The sequence below is a fragment of the Babjeviella inositovora genome (assembly GCF_001661335.1).
Source record: "Babjeviella inositovora NRRL Y-12698 unplaced genomic scaffold BABINscaffold_7, whole genome shotgun sequence".
In the NCBI taxonomy this organism is placed as follows: Eukaryota; Fungi; Ascomycota; class Pichiomycetes; order Serinales; genus Babjeviella; species Babjeviella inositovora.
The window spans coordinates 400,486-423,452 of NW_017566844.1; the positions used below are offsets into that span (position 1 = coordinate 400,486).

The 22,967-nt window shown below is 49.4% G+C and overlaps 6 protein-coding genes and 1 non-coding gene across 7 annotated transcripts; 4 read left to right on the forward strand and 3 right to left on the reverse strand.

Annotated features, from left to right (window-relative positions):
• Positions 1-1,768: 1,768 nt before the first annotated feature.
• Positions 1,769-3,816, reverse strand: BABINDRAFT_161873 (KilA-N domain-containing protein). The gene has a single exon (XM_019129052.1). It carries the CDS (start codon positions 3,768-3,770, stop codon positions 2,223-2,225), a length of 1,548 nt encoding a protein of 515 aa, XP_018984805.1. The 5' UTR covers positions 3,771-3,816; the 3' UTR covers positions 1,769-2,222.
• Positions 3,817-5,340: 1,524 nt separating this feature from the next.
• Positions 5,341-8,722, reverse strand: SLK19 (Slk19p). The gene has a single exon (XM_019129053.1). It carries the CDS (start codon positions 8,473-8,475, stop codon positions 5,470-5,472), a length of 3,006 nt encoding a protein of 1,001 aa, XP_018984806.1. The 5' UTR covers positions 8,476-8,722; the 3' UTR covers positions 5,341-5,469.
• Positions 8,723-10,423: 1,701 nt separating this feature from the next.
• Positions 10,424-12,186, forward strand: BABINDRAFT_161875 (uncharacterized protein). Its single transcript, XM_019129054.1, has one exon. The coding sequence runs from the start codon at positions 10,716-10,718 to the stop codon at positions 11,787-11,789; it is 1,074 nt and encodes a 357-aa protein (XP_018984807.1). The 5' UTR covers positions 10,424-10,715; the 3' UTR covers positions 11,790-12,186.
• Positions 12,187-12,494: 308 nt separating this feature from the next.
• Positions 12,495-16,620, forward strand: MDS3 (Mds3p). Its single transcript, XM_019129055.1, has one exon. The coding sequence runs from the start codon at positions 12,717-12,719 to the stop codon at positions 16,614-16,616; it is 3,900 nt and encodes a 1,299-aa protein (XP_018984808.1). The 5' UTR covers positions 12,495-12,716; the 3' UTR covers positions 16,617-16,620.
• A 420-nt stretch (positions 16,621-17,040) lies between these two features.
• BABINDRAFT_161877 (uncharacterized protein) lies at positions 17,041-18,296 on the forward strand. The gene has a single exon (XM_019129056.1). The coding sequence runs from the start codon at positions 17,082-17,084 to the stop codon at positions 17,973-17,975; it is 894 nt and encodes a 297-aa protein (XP_018984809.1). The 5' UTR covers positions 17,041-17,081; the 3' UTR covers positions 17,976-18,296.
• Positions 18,297-18,443: 147 nt separating this feature from the next.
• On the forward strand, positions 18,444-18,515 carry BABINDRAFT_t216. Its single transcript has one exon. It is a non-coding gene; the product is annotated as a tRNA-Pro (tRNA).
• Positions 18,516-18,755: 240 nt separating this feature from the next.
• On the reverse strand, positions 18,756-20,812 carry BABINDRAFT_167339 (uncharacterized protein; the record flags this gene model as incomplete). Its single annotated transcript, XM_019130510.1, has 5 exons — positions 18,756-18,915; positions 18,952-19,032; positions 19,071-19,116; positions 19,167-19,216; positions 19,260-20,812. 5 exons carry the CDS (start codon positions 20,810-20,812, stop codon positions 18,756-18,758), a joined length of 1,890 nt encoding a protein of 629 aa, XP_018984810.1.
• Positions 20,813-22,967: the final 2,155 nt, after the last annotated feature.

A 22,967-nucleotide genomic window follows, 5' to 3' on the forward strand; every position in this document is an offset into this window, starting at 1 on the left:
GAGATGAAGGTAGAGAACTCGTTCAATAGGCTCCGAGTAGTTTAATCTATTGAAAACCAAAGGATTATTCCACCTGTGAACGGTTATCTGTGTTTTAGGCGCCTTTCTCTAGTTTTTTTTTTCAAGCATCGCCATTATGGGGCCAAGTTCTTGGAAACTGGGAAGAAAGCTCGTACAGTATATCCCTTCTCTATCTGGATTCAATCACGTTTCACCTGTGTATCTATGGCTCTTGTTCAAACCCAGATCCATAACCATGCTTATATAGCTACATTAAGGCATTTTCCTCAGATTAAACACTAAATCGTTTATGGAAGCAAACTTCGTGGGTAGGGATCTAGGCTTCACTATGTACAGGGTTCATATTCAACCATGAAGAACTGCCCACTTCCCATATCACGATACGGTGGTAGAGAGGCAGCCAGATGGGAAAAGATATAGTTATTAAAAGTCTGCGTCTTTGCTTTGGCGCTGTAGAGATCTTGGGCCAAGAGCTTTCTCAGTTATCAAACACTTACACGTACATATTTTTGGATGCAACCTCTAAAAGAGAAGGCCCCTGGCATAGAAATCATGTGATCATAAATTGTGCATGGTAATGCCATAAGTATTCTTCAAGCGCTTGGTTGATTTACGCCAAGTGCGCTGTTCCATTATCCCATCTGGTATATATTCGCTTTTTAGCACGCTATTTAGTATATATATATATATCACTCTTAACGCATTTTATAGCGGAAGAGACTGTCGATTTAAAATCATCCAACAGCACGTGCAGCCTCTATTTTCTGGATGCATGTGGGATTTAAACTCGTGCATCAAGGCCACCAGACAAACTCGCATATATACGAGACGCACTTTCTCGCATGCTATGTCGTGGACTAAGATCCACTGACAGGCCTCTCAGTCAATAATTCGGTAAACAGACATCGAATCCAATCTACCTATAAGTAAATAGCCAATCTAATATTCCACCGGGTGTCTAAAAAAAAAAAAAGCTTGGCTTTAGGGCTCTGCTGGCAAAGTCGGAATTTGTGCCATATGCACGTCAAATCTAGCATATCGCACGTGTTAGATACTGCACATAAGGACGCGTTTTACGAAAATGGTTCAACGTTGCATAAGGGCTTGAGAATGTTTTACACGGTTTTAGCATTGAAATCATAGCATAATTGATTGAAATTAAAGCTTGCACTACTCCAACTGATTCTCAACCGAACGCCACGATTTTATCAAAATTACTATTGGTCTACACCCCCACTTTATGATGAAACTCGCATCTGCTTCCAATTCATCGCGCCTTGCACAATGGAGCCACAGCTATTGTCACTCTCGCCGCCATCGGTAAGATTATTGCTGACAGGGGTCCACTTTTAAGCCTAGTATTAACCCTTGGTCTCACCAGCTTACAATCAAATATGGCCTATCTTCGGACATAATTTCACGAGCCTCAACCACCCCCATATCCCCAGAAGTTCCTATAGCGGAGTTAAAGGATACTGTCTCATACATTACAAAGCTTGCTCCATTCGAAGGAAGGTCACAGTACATACTTGCCATAGGAACCCAGATGTACTTGTCCAGTCTTGTAGGGTCTGAGGTGATCAACCACAGAATGTGGTTCAGCTCATTTGTTTACCGGTTGACCTAGACTGGAAACCCCAGTATTTTGTTGGGGTGGTACGGTCTTGGAGAGGCGCCGATATCGACATTTCCAGCTTGAGGATAAACAAGCTGAGCAGCGGGGGGTTGCCACCAGATGAAAGTGATAATGAGAATGGGGGAAGCAAGGAGACCGACGGAGGGGCTAAAACGGAGACATAAAGGGTGGTGTATCTCTATTATAGTGGGGCCATGTTATTTCCATCAGTGTCCGAGGCGAAAGTTTAAGATGCCCTTTGCTTTAACGTATACTTCGTTTGACTGAATATAATTCGTTACTGATGCGCATTGATACATATATAGCGTAGTAAAGACCTGTTCCCAGTGTCTGATTCCAGTACGAACCTCTCTGATAACTCACCAACCAGTCTTAGTTTACATTTCCACCTTCTGGGATCCTCTCCGGCTGAGCTTTAATAGCCACCATCGAAGGGACGAAACAAAGACAAAACGCATAACTATTTTTCAAGATAAAAAACCATACGAAAATCCTTACTAACCACCTCAACTACCCGCTGGCAAACGTTATGGCTGGAATCGGGAGAAACCCAGGGCAGCTGCGATTAGGCACTCACTTTATCGTCTCCAGCTTTCCCATCACCTTTCTTCTTCTTGGTCCCGATCGCCAAGCCCGCAACACCCGCATCCACAGAAGGGGTCACCTGGTGGCCGGGGTATGGCGGGTGAGGGTACATACCATACCCCTGGTACTGCGGTGGCGGATAATACATGTACGGGTACAGCGGGTACCCAGGCGGGGCGGCCTTGTCACCTGTGGGTTGTGGATAGTATGAGTACGGGTATGGTGGCGCGTATGGGTACAGTTGCGCCTGCGGCGAACTCTTGCGGCTGTCACTTTTACCACCAGAACTTTTGCGGTCACTCTTGCGATCGCTCTTGCGATCACTCTTGTGGTCGCTTTTGCGGCTATCTGATGTTTTAGGGGCAGATGGCTGGGGGTAATAGTAGTAAGGGTATGGGTAGTACGGGTAGTATGGCACGGCATATGGGTTGTATCCCTCCGCTGTCGCCGGTACCGACACCGATCCCTTCGTGCTCTCTTTCGACTTTACGGGGGTATCCATAATGTGGGACAACGGGCTTCGGGAACCAGAGAAATCTGAAGGTTCCGGTTTCAGCTCCACGGGTTCGATCGAAAGGAGCTTGTGCACGTCCAGCATTGGCTCCGGCTTCGACTCTGAAACAGGAGCAACCGCTACAGGCGTAGGCACGTCCGTGTCGGTGTGGTCTACCGAGACAAACTGCCGTGCGTTGTCGTCGAGAATCGGCGCGACACGCTCCAAGAGCCCGTTCTCCTGCAGCGCAAGCAAGCGTGCACGATCCAACGGGATCCACACACCCTTAAAGGTCATGTTACCGATCTTGACCACATAGCGGTCCTTTTCAGCCTTAAGGAGCCCATCACGGCGCCCGCGCGACGTACGCGATACGTTGAGGAGCTTGGTGCCGTTAACAAAATCCGTGTCAACCCTGCGGGTGACACAGACACCGTCCACCTCGATCTGATAACACTTGACGTCCTCGTCTATCCAGTAGATCATGGAAAGTCCGGGCGCACGTGCATTCACATTGGCATGTGTGGCGTCATTCACCGCGTTCGCATCGCTCGCGCTTGCTTCGCTTACCTTCACGCGTTTGGCAGGAGTCTCCTCCGCTGCTTCGACTTTGACGCCTGCGGCATTGTTCTCGTCCGCACGGCGCTTGCGGAAGCCCAGCTCGGTACCAGGACTGGGCACACGTGCGGTGCTGATTCCAGGAGGATCTTGTTGTTTTAGCGGGATGGATGGTGCGGTGTAGGGATACTGTGCATAGCGCCAGTTAGGGTTGGCGGTGGCGGGCGGGTACTGCGATTGGGATGTGTTGGTGCTGGAGCCACTGGCAGGCGGATAGTACAGATGGTTCGGGTAGTAATAGCCAGGCTGGCCCTGAGATGGGGTCAGCTGATACGGTAGTGGTATCTGAGGATGAGCTTGCGACATTTGCGGAGGCTGGTGGGGGTGTCCTAAGGGATTAGCCGCCGGAAGTATTGGAGGGTTGGCAGACATATATGGCGGGTTTTGCACGGTGTGGTTGGCTTCTGGCAGTGACATGGTAGGACAATGAGGTAGAAGACGATACGGAGCGGGGACTTTGGGTGGGGAATTCGTTTTTCAAAAAGAGAATGTAAAAGGAGAGGATAAAAAAGCGACGTTTTGATCAAAGCAAAAAGCGCCTGGACGTGCGTCATGGCTTCTGCGCGAAACCTGCACGGCAAGTATTGCAGCAAACTGAGCGGAACAAAGCGGAGCACCACTAGGCACGTAAGTGAGATGGAGCAGCAATATGCGGGGAGGATTAAAGGGAACTAGATATACTGAAAGTGCCTGGGATATTGACAGAAATCTGGTGTCGGCAGTGGCTTACGGAATACGGCTATCTTACGTTTCTATTTATTGCACATTATGGACGAAGGTATATGGACAGATACGATGGTATACCATACGGCAAAGTGCCAGTGTCTATTTAACATAACACCACCCAGAGTATCCAATTACATCCAGTAATTTTCTGATACATGACTTTTCTTTCATTGTGGTACAACTTTATGAGATCCACTTGAGAACAGTCACCCAACTATGCAGAGGTTGGCAGGAGCTGCATTACAACACCAGCACATGCAGAAGGAACCCTAAATCTAGAGATGGTCGGGAAATCTAAATCTAGGGATAGCCGGGAAACCCAGATCTAGAGACGCCCGGAAATTCACAGATGAAGTGAGCTTGTAAAAGCCTCTGCGAAAAAGTGCGAGTTTAGCCTTTTCATCAGTTCCCTGGCTATGCAAGGACTGAGTCGGGTCGTGCATATGAAAGTGGACTTATTGTGATTTTCGGCACATGCAGAAATGCCGCAACATGATTTAAGGAATCTTGTTGCCACGCCCAAACTAAACAATACCAAAACTAAATGATTGTAAAGGTAGTAAAACCATGATACCACATGCGGGCGAAGGATTTGGGTAGCGGATTACACGCTGGCCTTTGAGGGGACCAGATGGTTCCCATATGCAAGCCATCGTTGGGGTCATGTAGGTGGATTTTACGCATGGCATACTTGCATCTGCAAGAAAAAAATCATCGTGCATATTCGCAACAAGCATATGCGCTTCCGATTGGCCAGCGCTAACCCAAACGTCGCACCTCCCTTGCAGACATGTCGTCTAGTCTGACGTTATTTTGCTTGGCTTTAGGGTTATCTATTTAACCTTCGTTGGCCTTGGTACTTCAGCCCCTCAGGGCTATGCTACATCCACTGGTGTAAGTTACCAGACACACTCCGGAAATAGTAAGCAGGATATCTGGCACTGTAAGCAATGAGAGAGCCGTCACAGAAAACTCCGGTGCCTCAGGAGACTAAAGTTAAAATCGTAGATACCTCTGTTACCGTCTGCATTGACTTAATATATGCTTGTTTTTTTTTGCTTATGCGTCTGACACTGGCCTACCTGGGCTGTAACGACCATACGATATATCCAACGTAAGCTGCATATGATCTCTTACGAAAGCAGTGGTTTAGTTTTTCAGATGCTATAATTAGGGTGTGCATACTTCATTATACCGTTGGCAATTAACATCTATCCAGCTATTTGCACGTAAGGAGAGTTGCGTTTACAACAGAATAACATCCCACTTGGATCTAACATAGAATTCAAACAATAGAATTAATAATAATAAAAAAAAATACACAAAACCTTGTTACATCAGGCATCATCACCAGATACAATCGGATACAGCCATCATTGAACCGCAAGCTCTACGCAACAAACTTGGTAATCTTGTGGAACTCATCGGCACCAACAATGGAGTAGTCCGGATTCAGCTTGTTTCTCTCGTACTCGGCGTCGGAGACCTCTTCGTACTCGGAGACGTACTCATACTCGGACTCGGGTTCGTGGTTAAGCGACGTGCGCGATTGATCCTTGAGACTCGCGATGGCTCTATGAGGGGCGACTGGTGCGTCGTAGATGGAGCTTGGCGCGTTAGAAACAGTTGGGGGGGAGACCTCGTGGGCAACCACTGGTGTGGAAGCAGCGGCCGGGGCGACAAACTTAGCAGAGACTGGAGCCGGAACGACGGAAGCGGAAGAAGCAGCCGGGGTAACTCTGGCCGACTTCAACGAAACTACCGAGGCGGAAGCCAAGGAAGCAGCCGCCGGAGTGGAAACCTCTGGAGCAGAAACCACCGCGGCGGCAGCAACTGGAGCTTCGACTCGGGAAGCAACCGGAGAGACCCCAGTAGTTCTGGAAACAACAGGTGAAACACTTGCGTGGCCAGCGGCGGCGACTGGAACAGACTTTGCTTCAGCCTTTTTAGCTGTTTCGACCTTCGCCTTTGACTCCGGGGAGCTAGTAAAGGCCTGGACAAACGAGTTACGCTTGACCCTCTCTCTGAAGGAGCCTCTGGTAGACTTGACAACCGTTGGGGCTGGGGCAGCAGCGACCTTTGGGGTGGTTGCCGCGACAGCGGCTATAGTGCCCGCAGCTAAAGCAGACGTCGCCACCACCGGAGCGACAGATCTCTCGACTGGTGCAGCCTTCTGGGTTTGGCTTGGAGCAATGCTCGCAGTGTCAACGCCCTTGCGGTGGAGTACCGACTCGAGGTCGGTCGCTCTGGTGGTGTTCGTGGCTACGGCGGCGTTTGCAACGTTCAAGTTGGAACGCGCGGCCGAGTCTGCACGTGCTGCCTGCGCGACAGACTCTGACGTGACAGTTGTCGCGGCGAGTTCCGCCTGGGCGATAACGCGCGCGTACTCAGCCGCAGCGGTGGCCGCGGCGAGCTCTGACGCGGCAAGCTCCTCATTCAACTTAATCCGCTCCGCCTGCAACCGCTGCAACTCCTTCAATTCGGCAACTTCCTGCTCCAACCGGAGCTTCTCCTGGTCGTTCTCCGTCAGTGCAAGTTCACGCTCGCGCACAGCATCCTCTTTTGCCTGGAGAGCTTTCGCCTCAGCCTCCTCTTTCGCCTCAGCCTCCGCCCGGGCGAGGTCCGCCTTCTCCTCGGCAAGACGCTGGTCCTCCAACTTCTTCGCAACTCTGGCTCTCTCAGCCTCCTGCTCCATCACCAACTGCTGTCTCTCGTGTTCGTGGAAGTCCTCCAACTTCTTCTGTTCCGCGGCCTTGGCGGCCTCGGTCTTCATCTGGACCTGGCTCTCCTCCCACTCACTCGCAACCTGCTGCGCGTATTCGAGTCTGCCAGCCCTTGCCTCCTTTTCCTCGCCTAGAGACTTGATATGCGCGTGGTAGCCATCAACTTTCGCCTGGATAACGGCAACCTCCACGGCCAACGCCTTGTGGGTCGCCTCAATATCGCGTGCCTTCCGCTCCGCCTCGGAAACCTCATTCTTGCGGGCCTCCTCCGCCCCAAGGTTCGTCGCGTATGCGGCTTGTCTCGCGTCTCTTGCCGCAATAATGCGATTCAACTCGGCGGTTCTCTCTGCAAGGAGAGTCTCTTTCTCAGCCGCCTGAGCCGCCACCTCCTCCGTATGGAGCGTAAGGTCTGAGGCTTCGACTTTGAGCGACTCAATGGCTTCCTTGGTAGCAACGATCTCGGCCTTGGCGTCCACAATCGCCTGCTTGTTGCTGGCAACGGCCTCATTGTGCTTAGTATCCAAATCAATCTTGTCTTGTTCGTGTTTCTCCAAGGCCTCGGCTTCCCTCGCCTGGAAGTCAACGTCCAATTTCGCCGTTGCCGCCGTTGTGGTGGCGGCAAAAGCCTCGCGCGCCGTCACAACACCAGCGATGGACTCCTTCACCTTGGCGATGGTTCCGTCAGCGGTGGCGGCGATCTTTTCGTTTTCCTTGTCGATCTTCTTCTTGTGCTTGAGGAAGTCAGTGCTCAACTTGGATGAGTGCTGGGCGGCCTTTGCCGCAAGATCACGCAGTTTTTTATCCGCATCATCACGCTGGACGGCGGCGACCTGCTCCAGGATATTCGCGAGCACCGGGTTGACACGCGCGCGCGCAATCTCCATGAGCTGCCCCTGTGTCATCTTCTTACCGAGTCCAACATCCACAAGCGCGGCAGGGTCGTCCGTGGCGAAGCCACTGGTTGCGACGAGGCCATTTGCCTGGAGAGACGCATAGTGCGCGAGAATTGCGGGCTTGTCAGCGAATTCCTCCTTGATTGGGTCTGAGGCTTCAAGAACCGTCTGGTCGACGACCTCAGTCACGGGGACCTCGATAACCTGGGCTGGGGCTTCAGCCGCAGTTTCTGGAAGAGCCTCCAGTTCAAGGGCAGTCCCAGCGGCTTCAGAATCTGGAGCAACCACAGTAGTCTCAGGTTCTGGAGCAGTCTCAGGTTCTGGGGCAGTCTCAGGTTCTGGAGCGGCCTCAATGGCCTCAGACTTTGAAGCGGTCTCAGTGGCCTCAACCGGGAGTGGAGCCTCCGAAGTGAGTGACGCAGCGTCGGAGTCGAGTGGCTTTTCACTGACACCCTCGTCAATATCGGCAGCATCAGAGGAAGCATCAGCGACAGTGGCAGAGGCATCAACAGGAGCTTCAGCAGAAGTTTCAGCAGGAGTTTCAGCAGGAGTTTCAACAGTAGCGGCTGGAGCAGCCGTCTTGGCAGCCGGGGCGGGTCTGGGTCTTCTCAAAAAATCCGGGAGATTGACATTCTCAATGGCGTTGTCGGCGATAACCAGCTTGCGGGTCGCGGTCTTTTTGGCCTCGCTGGATCTGAAAGGAGAGGTCCATTTATCGCTCAGCGACAATTGCTTCAAAAGGGAAGGGTTTCTTTCCAAAGTGGACTCGTTGGAGGCCATATTGAATATTGTATGGGGGAAAAGGTCTGGGTGGAAGAGGAAAGGAAGTGGTGGTGAAGAAATAGCAAGAGCTTGCGATGGGAGTTCAGCAATCGCCGTGCGCGTTTCAAGGAGCGGAGATTTCCCGATTAGGCATTTCCGTTGGCGCGGCGAGGTACAACAACAAAAAATGAGGGAAGGAATGTATCAGATTGCATAGACCTCCACGGTGATTCTTTAAAATTTAATGATGGTTGATGAAAAGTGCATTGCTTATTGTAGAATAATAACAGAGTTAAGGAGAGGGTTTATTTTGGTGTATTCAGTAGTTTCGACATAGTTGGGTTTGGACCTAAATGACGTCAGGGGTGCATTCTACAGGAACCCAAGGCGATGGTCAGATGATGTGGCTCGGGTCAGTACGGAGAACATGAACCACATGATTTTTATTTGTGAGATGGCTATTTTTATATTACTGCATCACGTAAAAAGTCGATAGAGTGATGGTGTTTGTAGGCTGAATGTAACTTTCAGACGACTAACTTTTCCTTTTAACTTCTAATTATGAGCCAACTACGGTGGAGCTATTACTGGTATCTTCCAGTCGGAGATTTGCTTGAGGAATATATCAAAGATACAGGTGGTTTTTAGGTAGCTAACATGTTTTCAGGTTAAAAGATTGTTAGGGGTTAAAAGCTTGTCCGTCCTAGGGGTATCCTCACTTGGAGAAAGCAGGAGGTAGCTTCTAGTAAGCAGGGTGTTTTCTGTTAGGGATTACAGTGGGTATTGGGTACATTAAATACTACGCTCTTGTTTTTATCTAAGTTAGTAACTAGATGCATCATATTCTCAATAGCCAGGTAATTTGTGAAATAAAGACTGTAGTGCTTCTGGAGAATATTCGGGCAGGCTAGAAAGTGCACGTGTTTCACTGATCTTTCGACGATGATTTTTCTGTTTACAGACACTCATTAGTAGAAATCTCAACTTATTAAAAATGCTCGTTTAATGAACCCGGGAATATCTAGTATTTTCAAGGGCATGCATCATATTCCAGGGAGCACTCCCCCTGGAGACCCCGTATCGGTGGGCGGAACATGTGAACCTTTTTAGGAATGACACTTGAAACTACCTCTATCGTATTCCTCTCTGGGGCTATTATACGGCTACAGATTGCACAAAGCGTTATTGTAATAGAAAAAGGGGCTGAGTTAGAGAGTCCATGACATCAGGCGGAGCTTTGACGATTAACCCTATCCCCTAATGCTGCCTCCGGGGTAATCCCGCCTTGATATTAGTAATACAGCTTTGCATGATGCAATCTTTGAGTAAATATGTCAGGGTGCAAATGACATAGACCCCGTGTGATTGGGTTGGCAAATATTTCCACTATCGGACTGTCTACCAGGACCAATAAATTACCAGTATTAGTGATCAGCTCATCCGCTGGGGTTTGACAAAGATTTATGACACAAGAACTGAAATTGATGCTTGATAGCCACGTAGCCCTAATGTTATCCTGCTGTCCAAAATTCAGTGCTAAAGAGGAAGGTCTAATTTACCTAATGCGGTAAAACTGTGCTACTTTTACGTAAATCATTCGCCAATATATCCTGTGGCAGTGCCTGATTTCATTCTCTAGTGTCCAGATCTCCACACAGAGTGAGGCCTAATTGTTAGCCAAAATCGATTTTCAATATACATGACCGTATAGGACTCGTCTGACACACAATAAGCATTGGTACGCATACCAAAGCTAACTTAATACCCTTGAAGAGAAATTCCCTGGCTTGATCCAAATACAAGGATTAAACTCTCTGACCCCCTTGCATACGCCTCGTATCCGCGGCCTCTCTCGTCAAAACAAAATACGAAGTTACCTGATTCGCCCAAGATCGGACAATAGCTACAAGCCTGGACAATCATTAATTGTTAGTTTCTTCGAGTAGCCCTTCCTGGCGCCTTCGAAGTTCAGGAGTGATCTAAAACATGTTGCCAGGCCGATCTCCAGCCCGCCAGTATCACATGCATTATCACGTAATGCATAGAACGTCAATGAGGATTGGGCGGCATAAATTTAATCTTTGTTTTATCCTATTCCATCCGTCACACTTGATTACTTGGGAGCTTATCTCAAAAATTTATTCATCCGGCGTAGCGCCTCAAGCCGGTCTAGCATTCAAACCCCGTCCAAGCTTCCCTGCAGGCCATCCCAAAAGAGGCAGCTGAAAGCCAAGTGGCAGTCTATGCAGGATACTAGTATGGCTGAAAAATCACATCCAGAAACAGGCCTAGCGACCCAATATCTGGTGATAAAGGCTCATATAATGCCGTTAACTATTGACAGCACATTGGGGCTACTCCTTTCTACCATTTTTCATCCGATTTGGTGCTGGTTCACGGCGTTGGTCATTGTACATGCTTTGCCTGTGTCTGCCGCCTATTTAGTACCCGTCTGCGTGCTTATCACCCTGGGCTACACTCTTTTCCATGCCAACTACAAATACAAAACCCGGGGTGTATGGCTGAAAATCGATCCTAAATCCGATAAGGTCGTGATTACCGGTGGTTCCAGAGGGCTAGGAATGGCTATCGTCAGGGCCTTGTGCACTGCTTACCCTAGCCTTCCTATCATGATTCTCGATGTGGTTGAGCCACTGGTTAGCAACGAATGCAGCAATGTATCCTTCCGAAGAACGGATTTGTCAAAACTTGACAGTCTTCTGGGGGTGCTACAGGAGCTTGACGCTGGTTTTGGGGACGCAACTATCGTGATCAACAACGCGGGAATCCGCCATGACGAACCATTTGTGGACCTATCCGACGAGCAGGTGATGAAGATATACAACGTCAACACCTTTGCCCCCATGCGTATCATCAAACACTACGTTGGAAAAGCGACAAAGCCGGACTCTATCAAGCACCCCAACCGTCTTTACGTCGCCACGGTGTCGTCGATTCTCGGAACACTCGGCCCTGCCAATCTTTCGGTCTATTCCGCCACCAAGGCTTCACTTATCCAGCTTCACGAATCCATTTCCCACGAGCTTTCACCGCAGTTCCGTGACTCTGTCCGCTTTTTGGTGATGACTCCTGGCCAGTTGAACACGGCTATGTTTCTGGATATTTCCCCACCCAACGGGTTCTTGGCTCCAATCGTAGACTCCTCAGAGATCGCAACGCTGCTTGTGACGGCAATTGAACACGGAGAAAGAGGGAATCTCTGTGTTCCTCTCTATTCAAACTTTCTTCCTGGAGTCAAGTGTTTGCCTTTTGCGGTGCAAGAAGCGTGTCGGTGGTTTAGCGCCATGGATGAAAAGGTCAAGCCCGCCTGAGGGTTTTCTATTCACTGGTTTACCCCTAGAATATGACTATGAGAATCCTTGACACTCCACAGTAGTGAGTGGTGCACTGTTCAAGTCTTGGAGGGTGGATATATTTTGGAAACATGGACAGTTGAAACTGAGTCTGTTAGTGTACCGTGGTATGGTTATCGGCCTGACTACTCCAAAAATTATGGAAAATTCTCACATGCCTATTTATGCTAAGGTGAACGGCTTTACTGCCCACCATCCGCTATAATATTACCATTGGACAGTATGACTCGCCGTATCTAACGCAACATTAGTGTGTTAGCATATACTCCCTCTCACTGCATTGTCCAGTAGAAAAATTATAGAAGATAAAATACTAAAATTAGTTGTATAAAGTTACTCATAATTAAGGATAAAGCAGTTAATTACGTACCAATGCGGTGATTTCAAATAAAAAAAAAAAAAAAACTATTGGTCCCTCCTCGACATTGGATCCTTAACCCACATACTAAGTTTGAATAGAGCCACCTAATATACACTGCGATGCGGGTGCATCTCCATACGTTACATGCAGGCCGCACCTCCCCGTTTGTCGGCATCCGTTTCCGGGCACAACGCGTTGCTTGGCGGCTAATTACAGCACCCTTTACTTTGTATCTCCCCATTAACACCCGTCAGTTGTTATTAACAGTGTTCTCTGGACCAACACCTGTATAAACGCGTGCCACGTGAGCTTCCCTTAGTGTTTATCTGGACCTCTTAGCCCGTTGAGTCACCCTGCAAAGCTATTTCATCGCTATTGCAGCTGTCATCTGTTTGCCTACCGCATTAAACGCCTGCTTCCACTGTTCATTTTGTCTACCTCTTATCGAAATCCACCTTGCCAACTGACCCTGTTTGGTACTGTCACCACCAAGTTCTACCGCATAGCTTCTCTCTTTCCACTTCATGCCGCCTTTAATCCCCACATCCTCCGCGTGCCACTCGCTTGCCTTACCACCGTTGGAGAAAGATGACCGCATGAACCTTACCGTCCGTACGGGTCTGAGTCCTGTGTTGTACAAGTCGTTCATGTTCGTGCACGGGGGGCTCACGCTCGGACTCGAGGTCTTCAATCTCACCATCACCGAGATTGAGGCGATGTTGTACTCTGCACTTTCCGTCAACAACACCACAGTCCTTTCCCCCAGCACTGACGCTCCGGTCGAAGCTATAGATTTCAGCAAGTACCTCTCTGGAGAACTCTTCCAGTTGAACATGATTGACCGGGTCTGGTCCCGCATCAAGCATGTTTCAGCCGTTCGCCCGGAGCCGCGGCTTTTCCACGACATCTTCGCCTTCGACAACAGGCTTTATTTGTTTGGAGGGTTGGTGCTCACCAAAAATTCCAACAAGTTTGTGCCGGTCAACGACTTGTGGGAGCTAGACTTACTAACATGTCAGTGGAAGTGTCTCTCTGCCGCCAGTGAGTCCACCGAGGTTGTGCCTCGTTACGGGCACAAAGTTATGGTGCTCTCCACTCTAGCGTTGGCCCGCAAGCCGGGCCATTGCGGTATCTTGATCGCGGGTGGTAAGAATGCGAAGAGTGAACCTTTGGCGTCGAACGCGGTGTTTGACTTGGTCGAAGGCCAGTGGCTAGGGACTCTTGACTTGATGGAAGACCACAGACCGTTGACAATCACAAACAAGAACGAGACCGTTTATTCCGCGTTTGTTGGGGAGAAAACTACCTTGTTTGCCTTCAAGACTGGCAATCCGAAATTAAATCCCTTTATCCGTTTTGAGATAGACAAGTCTACCCCCAAGCCGGCGCCGCTTCCGCCCACAACCAAGGCTGCCACACCGGCTCCACCCAGTGTTTCCAAGCCTCAGTATGAAAAAAAGTTGATTGTGGATTCCACCACTCGAGAGAGAATCACTTCTGCTACCATTGCTAGTATTGTCAGCTCTCACAAGCCCACGCACTTGAAGATTGATGGCTCCCGTTCACCTATCATCTCAAATACCAGTAACATCACCGTCCCAGAGCACCTCTCCTACCCCATTGTAGGCCGCTTTGGACCAAACTTGGTGCTTACCGGTTTTCTTCCGCAGGAGATTGACATCTCTGTCTTTATCTATAACGTGCCCTCGAACAAATGGACACGATTGAACGTCATGTGCAACCACGAATTCGGCGCCCACCGGTTCTGGGGTGGTTTTGTGTGGACCTCCCACCACAAGGTCGTGCTTATTGGTAACTACAACACCTCCAGCACCACCAGTAGCATTCGGTACTTTACACAGATGATCACAATCAGTTTGCCAATCATCAACGTGTTGCACGTGGAAAGTGCCACGGCTAAACCCACCCACGGCTCCTCGCTGACTTCGTTTGACATCTACGCCCAGTATTCGGCCCCCAGCAGCAACCTCACCTCCATCAACTCGGTGTTCCCGCCCTCTGCGGTCACTCTCGGCCGAAACGCGTTCGAGAGGTACGGCTACGAGCTTGCAGACTTAGAGATTATCTCGGCTGAGGGCGACAGTGTGCCTGTTCCGTTGATGTTGGCGCGAAAGCGTTGGGGGAACTGTTTCGACAGACTTCTCTCCAAGGCCTACGCGCGTGCCTTGGCGAGGTTCGATGCTAACCAGCAAGGTGATGGCCGTATCCAGCTCGGGACCTCTGTGCTGAGTGGGAGGTCTGATTGGAACTCGATTTCGACCGTCGACGGTTCTGTAGCCGTGCCTGGGTTAACGTCTCAGCAACCTCTGGCTGCCCCAAAACCCACCGTGAAAGATGTGCCCCAGTTTCGGCTCCCGTTCCAAGACAAGTCATCAACGACAACTCGCCGCTCATCTGTGCACTCCAGCGGCTCGTCCATCGCCTCCAACGGAGATGATGCCATTCCAACAATCCAGAACCTTCCACCGCAGCAGCCTATGCCTAACGACCCAGCTCCTATGTGCTCCGCGAGTGAGTTGGCTGCTATTCTGGTGAAGGGGACTTCCCAGGGCTCCATTCCATCAATCCGGTCCTCCAACTCTGTGGATCCCCTCGAAAAGACGCCGCATCCCGTGGTGCTCTCCCTTCCTCAGGATGGCCCAACCTCCACTCCGTCACTCAATCCGAATGTGGACCTCTTCCCGTCCAAGTCGCGCAGGCTGTCAATTATTGAAAACCTCTTTTCGTTACGTAAAGGCTCATACTCTGAATCGCCGTTAAATTCTCCTATTGCCTCTCCCAGAGGATCTATCAGCAGTTCACTGCAGTCCCTTAGACCGAGGACCTCATTTTCGATGGCATCCAGCGGCGTTAACTTCAATCCACGCTTCAACATGAGTTCTACCAATTCCATCAAGTCCGGCACTCAAGGCCTCTCTCCGGGTCATACGCCCCAGCAATCGCCGCGTATACGGCCACGGGGCTCGGTCTCGAGTCTTTCCCGTCGTCACTCATCTGTCGAAGGCCTTACTGGCGGATTGGAGAACCTATTGGACCGTGACCGCACCGAGTCTACTATTTCGCATGCCACCGTACAGGAAGGCTCAGAGTCTCCTATGGTAACTGAGCCGGTCTCGCAGTTGCACGATGGAACGGGCTCCCGATACATCGAGGCAATGTTGGAAACGCCAGTTGAGACTTTCCCTATCGAGCCATTGTTGGTTCCCCGCCAGCTCTACCTTCCGTTCTCCACCACCACGGCCCGAGCGTTTACTGAGTTCTTATACACCGGCCAGGTGGGTTCCAAGTGGGAAATCACGCCCACCACATTGGATGTGTTCCTTGCCTCAAATTTCTACGAGCTCCCATTGTTGTACGATTTGATCAGTGAGGTTTTGTATGGAGTTATAGGGAGAAAGGAGTCCAGCGTATTGCTGAAAAGCGAAAAGTTGTATGCGGAGATCGATGCTGTGGTTGCTAGAACCGGTGCCGCTCCGCACGTGCGCCTTCTTGACAAGTATGAGGGGTTTAGAGAGACCGTGGATGATGGCTACTTGGACTTGCGATTGTTGAAGCGTACCAGTAGGGTTCACCGCCAACTGAGCGTGGAGAGTGTTTCTTCCAAGGCTTGGAGCACGGATGGAAAGCACAGCCCCGAAAAGACCGCTATAATCGACGAAGAAATGTCGGATAAGGGGATGAGTAGTGCCAGTGAGGAGGAAATGGACATTAACTTGGCCTTCTTTGCCGGGAATTTCAAAGAGCCCGAAAAGTTGGATGAAAGGGCGGATGACGAAGGGGAACAACAAGTGAGGGGTCGGGCTGCTGTCAAGGACGAAAAGGCCCGTCTTACGGCGTACAGTTCTCCGCCGTTGCAAGAAGACTCGATGCCGACATTGGAGGAACTAGCATCACCCGATTCGCCTCCGGCTCCCGACGTGATTGTGGACTTTATTTATGAGGCCGCCGCGCTTGCTAACGATATGAAGTTGATGCTTAGAGCGGCAAATTGCCGTGATATGACCCGCAGCTATCATTTGGAAGTGGAGGCACTTGAGGTGTTACTTTCCAGTGACAAGCCAGATGAAAAAGCATCCAAGGACCGGCGGTCATCTTCAGCTGAAAGCTTACTAACGGCCAAAGACCCGAATTTGCTGACTGCACTGCCAAGAAGAAAAGCCTCCATGGTGGAGACTACCCTGTTACCGCGTACTCCCGATTCTAAGTCGGTGAGAGCCCTTAGTCCTCTGTCAGTGCAGCGGTCACCCAACCCAATGGTGGCAAAGCGTGCAACGTCGATGGCGAGATTACCGGAGGTGACGCCACTCGAAGGACTGTCGTCGGGCGATTCCGAGTCGTTGACGTCAGCGAAGAGCAAGAAGCGCGGGTTGTTTTCGTTCATCAAAAAAAGGACGACTAGTTGAGTCGTAATAAATGTTTTTTTTTTTGGTACTAGCACTGTAGATAATATCTGTAACCAGGATGAGAAATCATATAGTTAGCCTACTGTACAATTCGTGAACGTGCAGCCTATGCCTACTTCCTTCATTATTTAACCGTTTTGATAATCCAACGCGAATATGTGCGATGCAGAATTATTATTTAGTTCTATTAAACTTTGAATTATTATTAGATTTTATTAGTTTTTGAATCATTATTAGCTTCTACTAGTTTTTGAATTATTATTTTGGGAAACCCCCAAAAGAATCACCGATCCATGCTCTAGTTAAAAATTCTCCCCATAATGATAGCCCTCCTGACCTGTACTTACCCCTGGGATATCGGCGGTACACGCACGCCGCTTGGCACTGCCTTTAAACGTGGCACTGCCTTTAAACGTGACACATCGCTCCTCCTCCATCTTCCAGCTCGTTATTTCCACACCCACAATGCCTGAATGGAAACCCCCTAATGTATCGCCTGATGCTGTAGCTGACTTTATCATCGAGGCCGATGACTCTGACGATGAAGCGCCTGTCCGCAGTTCCACTCAGCCACAGTCGCTGTCCAGCGCGCCACCACCCGCAAACTCCATGTTCAGCAACTTTACGAGCTTCATGAATCCAACAGCTGTCAACTTGGAAGCAAGCTTCCAGCCGCTCACAGGGGCTAACACGCGTGTCCAGGAACGCCAGTTTTCCGGTGGAAACACGTTGGACGAACCAATTCTCGAAACGTTATCCCGTGACTTGAAGGCCATCGGCCACCATTTGTATGCGGTTTTGTGGCCCGCCTCGTTATCGAAGCTTGCTAAGGCCCAGCAGCAGAACCTTGTCGGATACGCCCGAAACGCCGGGATCAATGTTCCAGACGCGCTCCGGGGTGATATTGAGAATGAGGCAGCTCCTGTCGCGGTAAAACAACTTGAATGGGACTTGTGGGGGCCGCTCGTCTTCTCTCTCGCATACTCTGTGATTTTGGGGGTCTTGTCACCCAAGGCGCTGTCGTCTGAGGTCTTTTCGCTGACCTTTTCCATGATCTGGTTGACTTTGGCGGTCATTGCCGTGAATATTCAGCTCTTGGGAGGGACCATTTCGTTTCTTCCCGCCCTTAGTGCCACTGGTTACTCCATTTTCCCCATCGTCGTTGGTGCGGTCGTTTCCATCTTGGTGAAGCACGCGATGGTGCGGCTTGTGGTGGATGCGGTGTTGGTTTCCTGGGCGGTCTACGCCGCCACCGTGGCCTTGAAGTGCTCGGGGGTACTTTCTGGGAGGGTAATCTTGGCTATATACCCGGTAGGCCTCATCTACGTCGTGTTGGGGTGGTTGTGTGTGATTACGTAAGACAATAATATGATTAAGATGTTCACAGTGACTTTGAGGTCGGGGTCATAAGATGGGGCTAGAGAGAAGCATTGGCGTGCGGTGTCTACGGAACGGTGATCGTATAAGTTGGTAAGGTTCCCGGAGAATTAGAGACTGCTAACACTAATGGTTGCGTCACCAATCCGAAAGAGGCCTGAAATTTCGGTGAAATATCATAGCAGTAAAGAAGTAGAAGAAGAACTTTGGGGAGGATGGCTTGTACGACCCCTGAATCTAAAATTTGAAATTAGGCTAGATATCCAATTAATGAAAATGGAAATATGGCACAGTGAGACCAATACATGTTACCTATATCTACATCTCGGTCTTTGTCTAAAACCTCCAACGCTACTGTTCTTCTTACGGTTATGCCGTTCACTCAACTCTGATAACGATTCAATCGTTGCTTTATTACCATTCATTAGAGCTTATTTATCAGTAAAAATCGGCCGTGTGGTCTAGTGGTATGATACTCGCTTTGGGTGTGAGTGGCCCAGGGTTCAATTCCCTGCTCGGCCCGATTTCTTTTTCTAGATGGAGGCTATTTTTCTTCCTCCATTAATTGTCTTTGCTCTCGATATAATCATGAGCCGACTTTTCGTTACTTGCATTTTTATACTCGTCTATATTGAATAGCTATGTGTGTTGTCGGCTATTATTGACTTTTTATTGGGGAAATTCTAAATCTTTGAATACCTCTCACTAAGATATCTCAGTTCTAGACCCCACGCTCCGATCCCCTTTTGTGAAACATTATAGCTATATTCCTGTTCTCTGATGACCATATTTAGGTACGATAGCATCCTCACCGCTTGGTGTACCAAGGATCCTCCCAGAAAACTCTCTTGGACTAAGAACAAAGCTGAACCTCATTAGGTGATATCCCAGGCGGCCAGTCATTATTGATCCGAGGCGCTCCCTGTCACAAATTCATTACATTTCGTTTATCACGTACATTACTGTTCCAGTCACATCGGTTGCCATTCTGGTAGATTCATACTCGTCAGAGCCTGGAGGTGAGAATGGAAGTCCATACCTTTGCATTGAATGAATGTATGAATTAAGGCATCATACCTTTCAATATAGCCCACACCTAGTTCATCGGTCATGAATATTTGCGCTGCATCACCCGATCATGACAATCAACAAACTGGTTCACAGCTACGTCACCTGACTCGGATACGAAATTTTCAATGTCTCGTGACAACTGGAAGGCCCTCCTATAACATGTCAATGAACGCCGCAGAGCGATGCCTCACTAACCCAACCGCCATCCCGACAAAGTCAATGCACACAAACCGCAACACCTTCTCCAACACAAAGCTTAAAGCCACAGTCATATTCTCAATCAACCAGTCTTCGTAATCAATGCTGTACGAGTCAATCAAGTGCTGGATTTCGCGATTAAGCTGTACCAAAAGTCCAAAGTACCGCTGCTTCAACTCGGGCGAATGGTCCTGAGGCACAGTCTGGGTCTCGGGCTTCACCACCATCCATGGTTGCGATATGACTGGCGCACTGAAGGTCTGTGACACAATCAGGGGGGAACGCGAGCCAGACGTGACCGATGCAAGCGGGCGTGGCAGCACAGCGGACCACGATCCCCGGAGAGAGCTCCGTCTGGTTTTATCGGAGGTTTCCGAAACGGTGGAGGGGCTCATTTTGTGCGTGCGCAGGGAGGGAGTATCACTGGCGTCGCCGCGCGACAACTTGAACTTCCAGGTCTTCAACTTGGAGCCCGCACTTCGCGCGGCGATGGCGGAACTCGCATCGGGCTTTAACTCGGTCGTATTCGTCTCGGCCGAGCTGTGGGCATGCTTCGAATCATTTGTCTCCATCTTGGCAAGTAGCGTATACGTGTCGTTACCGTCGAGTGATGTTACGTCGTCAGCGCTCGTGCTCGCGGGCGGCACGCGCGGCTCGTTCAACATGTACGGCAACTCGTACACGTTGTACGCGACGAGCAACTTTTCGTAGTATGCGACAGTGCTGGCCACCTGCAACAGGTGTTGGTTCAGTCCGCCGTTCGCGTAGTATGTGTCCACGTTGCGGGAGAAGTCGGTGACGAACTTGACAATCTCGCCAAGCATGTCGATCTTGACGGAAATGTCGCGAATCGGCACGCGCGGATTCGTCCAGATATTGTGATCCGCATCGACTCCGGACTTGGTGGACGTCGCGTGCACATTGTAGTTTTGGGGGATAAGCAAGGACGGTGTGAAATAGTTAAGAGACGAGTTTGCGTAGGGGCTCGGGTAGCGCAGCTCAGGCTCAAAGTCGAACGCATCTGTGACCGGTGTGAGCGGGTCGCTGCTATTTACCGGTGGCACGGATGCAACGAGTTTCGCGAGGATCTGCTTGCACACGTCGTAGAGCGGCGCGTCCGCAAGTGCGAGCACATTACGCGTCGGCGTACGCGAGTTGGGGCTCGACTCGGGTGACGACTCGGCGCTGGCCGGCAGCGCACGGAGGTTGATCTTGTTGAACATGAGGAGGAGCTCAACGAGCGAGAGCCCGTCAAGCGTGATGCTGTGCGAAGAGAAGCCGCCGGATGCAAAGCCAGTGGAGAGGCCCGAAGCCGCAAAACCTGACGGTTTGGCAGTGGCCGCAGCGGGGAGCGCGCGCGGCGCGGTAGCCACATTGGGCAGGGTATCGGGCGGGCTTGGTGGGAGGCTTGTGGTGGCCTCGACGTAGCTTTTTTCTGCATCCAGGTGGTCTTGTTCGTAGGACTCGAACTCGGAGTTGTATACCGAAAAGCGCTCGATATTGGGAGACGAAAAGTCTGAGTAGATGGAACCACGGGAAGAATGGGCCATGGTGGAGAACGAGTTGCAAGTTATGCGATGATCGTATATACGGTGGACGAATGTGGGTGAAGCAAGTAACAACGATGGCGCCCGTCAAATCTCGGTTGAGGCGGGAATAAAACTAGGTATCTCGGAAAATGTAACAACTCACACTAACGGTGGATATCTGAAAAGTAGCAACAATAGCTGAGGACAGAGTAAGTAGCTCCTGAGAAGACAAGTGGTGGGGCCAAGCTCAGTGGTTCAAAGGCAACTTCAAGAATGAACAGGGCAGTGTTATTTGACGGTTTGAGAAACTCGGTAACTAAACAGGTATCGGGGGGCTCTCTTTGGGGTAACACAAAACGTAAATAAAGATAATAAGGAATAGGTCTACCTTAGTAGCTTTGAAGTCAATTTATTTTTGCAACCTTGCCGAGCGGCGGGGATTTTAGTTTGATTTTCGCGCAGATGCCCAACTGCAATCAGATCGAGGCGGGACCACCATAACATGATACAAATTTATAAAACGCGAATATAAAATATTCCTCACCTATAAGTTAATAATTAATCGATGGAAATATTATCGCAACTACCCGCTGATGTTTATATTTGCGAGGGGGTATGTGTCACGTGGGTAGGAGGACTGAAGAACGACACGCAGCGCCTTTTGACGCCTCGATAAAGTGGACATTGTAACTTGGTGGTTGGAGGAAACGGAGCTTTTCGGGGTGAAAGTATTCGAGAACTAAATGTTTCAGTGGTATTCGTCCTCTTTTTCGCCTATTATAAATGATTGTTATTAATAAAAGTATGATAATGAATTTATTTAGCATATCATACGCGCAGTTCCAGAGCTGAATTAGACTATCGCATGCACGGTGACATCAACATGAATACAGAGAGATAATACTACGTCTCCCCGCACTGGGCTAAATCGATTATATATTAAATGTGTCTTGAAAGGAGAATTTTATATATGAGATATCTGAAGCCAAGACCGGTATATATTTAGTTGTCTATTATCGGCCCGTGCACTAATACCAATATTACTATTTGGGGCGCTGGTTGTGAAATGTAAACTAGAATGGGGATAAGGGCTTAAAGTCCCAGGGTAACAAATCTATATTAGAGGGATAATGAAATAGCTAGGCTGTAGCCCTCCCTCAGTCGTATACCCAAAAGTAAGGATCACGCCGTGATACTTTCGATGCTTTAAAACAATGTCTAAATCGGAGCGTTCTCAAATCGAAAATCATATTTATGGCTCCCACCCTGGGGTTGTCGAAAGTCTGCACCACGGAAATACACAAACGATAGATATCACCCTATCCCGAAGCGGTAGTCTGATTAGCTTTGTCATGCCAGGTACGCGGAAGGTTCAACGGTCGAAACCGTTTTATAGTCGGCTGCCGTCATAACAAATAACTCGTGTAATCTCTATTTCTCGTGCGTAGGTTTTCCAAGTCGCCGAACCTGAATGATCCGTAGCTAGTTTGGGTTTGATCAAGATTTGTAGAAAATTAGACACTTGTTTAAAAGGACTCTACCTTGGCCCCGGTCTAGTTTCGCTAAACGATCCAGCGCACATCTGGTTAGTATGTTGCTAGCCAGAACAGCCCAGGGAAATGGGTTACATGAGTACGTCACTGTTAATGCAACAATAGTTTTTCTTGGGCCAACACAAGACATATCAGCTAATTCTCAATTTCAGGTGCTACAACGCGTATCGATATCGGAGGATGTAATATCGCTAGGTGGTGATAATTCCAGACGGTCGGTCCTTTGGTTCCGGATAGCTGGAAACCAAATAGCCCGCCATTCGCCCGCCGCGCATCTACCAGATTCGCCAGTAATTTAATGCTAATATTTTCAGGAACACGAAGGAAAAGGAAATAGACGGTGACGATGTACGAGCTGAAAGCTGTATCCGCTCTCACAAGACGCCGTTCTCTCTGATTTAGATCGAATCAATGGGCAATACCGAATTTCGAGGTTAGCAAGTGCCTTTTCGTTGGCTCTGATTGTGTAACTAAACCACTTTTCGACAAACAAATACTATTAATGGTGTAGTATATCAAGACATTATTCACAAATGATTTGCGTTCGGGTAGTATGGCCATCTTCGGCAGTATCAAGAAAGACTGAGTGGGGTTTATACAGCCTAATATGCTCTTACGGGTAG